The following is a 4267-nucleotide window of genomic DNA, read 5'->3' on the forward strand; positions in this document are numbered from 1 at the left end:
CCCTTCTTCTCCCCCTCATGAACATTTGGGCTTCTCAGATACCCAATTTCAACTATTGTGATCTCTGAATTCAGGCTGCTTCAACTATCTTTCAACTTCTTTAAGTATCAATTTAAATAAGTTGTTTACAGATGACAAAATTTCTAGATATGATCTAGGGATGTATACATAGAGAGTGAGTGAAAATGAAAGAAGTAAGAAATCAAGGAAAATAATAATGACATTTCCCCAGAAAAAGGAAATCCCTAATGAGATAAGTCTCTTTGGAAGTCTCTGTAGATTACTAATGAGATCCCAGAGATCTTATAAACAACCATAAAAATCTTAAGGTACATCATCAGGAGTTCTGTTAACACTGATGAACACTATTTCTTGATAGCTAAATAAGATACTCTGGATAGAGGCACAATTAGAAATAAACATCCACAAATTTAATCAATTCTCAAAGCATTTTGGAGATGGTTTGTGTCCTAATTCCCATCTACATTAAAAAGGATTAGAAGCCTCTCTATCTACACTATATTAATTTTTTATACAAGACATTGACTTGGAATGAATATGCTTTTCAGGATAAAGAGGCTCTAATATTCAATGCTAGAAGGTAAGTAGTTGATTAATTTGAAATTTTTCTTCTAAAAATGGCACTTCAGGACTTTACAAAATTCTCTTCTGTGCATCACTTATAATATCATGGGTTTGAAGATTAAGAAGTGATAGTTTTAAAAATAGATTTTAAAGGCATGAGGAAATACATCTCAGAATGATTGAACTACTGAATTTTAGAGTTAGAAGAGACTTTCCATCTAGTCCAAACCATACACTACAATTTTCCATATTATCCATACAACAGTTGGAATCATGTTACTTCTATTTGAAGATAAGCTCTGAGGGGGACTCTACTACTGTCAAGGCAATCTATCTCACTTTGGGTTGTGTCAAGATTTTTATCCTTTCATTAAATATAAATTTGCCTCTTTGTTACTTTTAAATATTGTTCTTTCTTTCTGTACTTTGGAGACAAACTGAACAAGTCTAATCTCTTTTCAGCATGAGAGCCCTTGGAATACTTGGAAATAATTACTGTGTTCATCTGATTCTTCCTCTCTCCAGACAAAAATTTCAGAAGTAGTTAATATTATCCTTATAAGGTATTCATGTCATACATGACTCTCATTGCCCTTTTCTGAATATTCTCCAACTTGTAAATGTCCTTTCTAAACCATGGCAAACAGAATAGGATAAAATGTTTTATGAATGGTTTGACCAGTGTGGAATATGGTAAATCAACAGAGCTAAAATAGAAGCATCTGTCTGTGTATTATTAATGAGATCTGGGTAATCTTATAAATAGTCATAAAATCCTTCAGATATTTTGAGAGGAACTCTACTAACATTAATGAATACTGGAAATTCAGATTATATTCATGCAGACCAAAATTATAATAGTTTTTTTCTGATTGCCACATTATACATCTTAGTTATATTGACTATGCTATCAAATAAAAACCCAGATTTTTAACAAACAAAATGATTCTTAAACATATCTCTATATCTTTTGAACAAATGAAACATATTTTAACTGCTGTTCACAATTTTACATTTATGTCTGTATTAAATTTCAGCATAAAAAATTGAGCCCAATTCTTAAACTGCAATGACATTTTTGGATCTTGTTTAGGATACATTGCAAGTTTACTTGTTGCTAAGTTTTGTAGAGTATTTGAATTTGATAAACATACTATCCATGCTTCCATTCAAGTTATTTAACAATAACAAATCAAACAAAAATTCCCAATGCCCTCTACTGGATACTACCTTTCAAGATGGCATTTAAAAAATTAAAATAACTCTTTGTGAGTGCACCAAATTGCAATTCTGTGTAATTCATGTCACTTCATTCTTTTTGATTGAAAGATTGAAGACATGAAAGAATTATACCTTTTCCTGAATTGCACCAATATTAGACCTTGGGTGATATACTTATTGCATTTCTTGCCTCCAAAGCCTTTTCACAAGTATTTAAAATATAAATAAAATACCAAGATCCAAATTTTAATAATTTTAGAAAACATTATTTAAAATTTAAGATAAAACTACTATAAATGAGAATCATCAAGTGAGAATAAACTTTAGGTTCTATCTTTTATGCTTATCAATAATAAGAAATAAAACTTCAATATCATCAAGGTTTTTCCAAATGCACTATTGATTATGAGTAAAGACCTTTGAAACCATGAATGGTTATAAGGATAAAAATAATTATATGAAGTGGTAAGATGGTACTTTCAAACAAGCTGGTATACATGCATTACATAACTGAAAACTAATGATCACAAACATTTGTAGGAAAATGGAATTATGCAAAAGATTATGTCATACATGATTTAATTATGTCTGAGATCATTTTTGAAACTTAACAAGGACATCCACTTTATTGTTGTTTTTGTTTATCTTTCATGTTTTCATATTCTTGCCTCCTCCTGCTCTACAATCAAAAGTAATGGAGAAAGGAAATTATTCACTAGTCACTGAGTTCATTCTCACAGGGCTGACAGACCAGCCAGAGCTCCAACTACCTCTCTTGTTCCTGTTCCTAGGAATTTATGTGGTCACTACAGTGGGGAACCTGGGCATGATCATATTGATTAGACTCAGTTCTCATCTTCACACCCCCATGTACTATTTCCTGTGCTGTTTGTCCTTCATAGATCTCTGTCAATCAACTGTCATCACACCTAAAATGCTGGTGAACTTTGTGTCAGAGAAAAACACTATCTCCTACCCTGCATGCATGACCCAATTCTGCTTTTTTGCCTTTTTTGCAATTTCTGAATGTTTCATGTTGGCTGCTATGGCATATGACCGCTATGTCGCCATATGCTATCCCCTTCGTTACAGTCTTATAATGTCTTATCAAATGTGTTCATGGTTGGTGATTTGGGTCTATGTACTGGCCCTGGTTGAGGCCACAGTTGACACTGGATGCTTGTTTAGAGTGTTCTTCTGCAAAGAAAATGCCATCAACAATTACTTCTGTGATATCCATTCAATCTTGAAGCTCTCATGCTCTAATATCTATATCAATGAAGTGGTGGTCCTGTCCTTCAGCATATTTAATATCATTTTCCCAACATTAATCATTTTTTCCTCTTATGTTTTCATCATTGCTAGCATTTTAAAAATTCCATCTATTGAAGGCAGATCAAAAGCCTTCAGTACCTGCAGTTCCCACCTTGCAGCAGTTGGTGTCTTCTTTGGCTCTGCGGCATTCATGTACCTGCAGCCAGCTTCAGTCAGCTCCATGGATCAGGGGAAAGTGTCTTCTGTGTTTTACACTATCATTGTGCCCATGTTAAACCCTCTCATCTATAGTCTGAGAAATAAGGATGTCAAAATTGCCTTGAAGAAAGTGATAAAAAAGAACATTTTCTTGTAAAGAGCAATATCAGAATAATTAGCTTGAGGAAAACAGACAATGATGGCTGCAACTAAAAGTTAAATTTCTAAAGTTTAACAGCATGAATGAAAAGAATATTAAGGCTAGAGAAGGATTTTTTAAATTTCAGTTGCCACCCACTAGTTTTTCAGTTCAAGAAATTGTATCCAAAATAGGATAAATGACTTTTTTGGCATGTTTTCATTAATTCCCTTTCCTTTCCTTCTTTCAGATGAATTTTGTTATTATTTTTCCTAGCTCTGTGAAATTTTTTGGCACTTTCAAGAATTAAATTTTCCCTAACTCCTATTTTGGCTGCATCCCAATGGTCTCTCATTGTTATACTCTTTAATGAAATTATTGTTTCTCTCATTTGTCCTTCGATCCACTTATTGATTAGGATAAGATTGCTTAATTTCCAATTAATTTAAATCTATATTTCCATGGTGCTTTGTTGAAAAAAGAAAGATATATTCTTTTCTATTCCAGTTCATTTTTTTCCAGAGGTCCATCAGAGCTAACTTTTCTGAAATTGTATTCACTTCCTTAATTTCTTTGTTGTTTATTTATCTACTTATGACAGTTGACAACTGAAGCTGTTTTTCTATTTCTTTCTTCCTGAAGATTTATTTTAGGAAAATGTAGTTACTTTCTTTATCTCTTTAATTAGATTTTTTTTTGCTTTATCTAAAGACAGAATTGCTACTCCTGCTTTTTTTTTTTTTTTTTACTTCAGGTAAAGCATAAGCAGATCTGCTGCAGTCCTTTGCTTTAACCCTCCATGTATCTTTCTGCTTCAAGTATTTTTATTGCAAACATATTGTTAGATTT

General features: G+C 32.3%; 1 protein-coding gene across 1 annotated transcript; it reads left to right on the forward strand.

The window, feature by feature from the left end:
- The first annotated feature begins 2500 nt into the window (after positions 1-2500).
- On the forward strand, positions 2501-3436 carry LOC127558041 (olfactory receptor 146-like). The gene has a single exon (XM_051991270.1). It carries the CDS (start codon positions 2501-2503, stop codon positions 3434-3436), a length of 936 nt encoding a protein of 311 aa, XP_051847230.1.
- The last annotated feature ends 831 nt before the right edge of the window (positions 3437-4267 follow it).

This window comes from Antechinus flavipes, chromosome 3, assembly GCF_016432865.1.
Source record: "Antechinus flavipes isolate AdamAnt ecotype Samford, QLD, Australia chromosome 3, AdamAnt_v2, whole genome shotgun sequence".
NCBI classification, from domain to species: domain Eukaryota; kingdom Metazoa; phylum Chordata; class Mammalia; order Dasyuromorphia; family Dasyuridae; genus Antechinus; species Antechinus flavipes.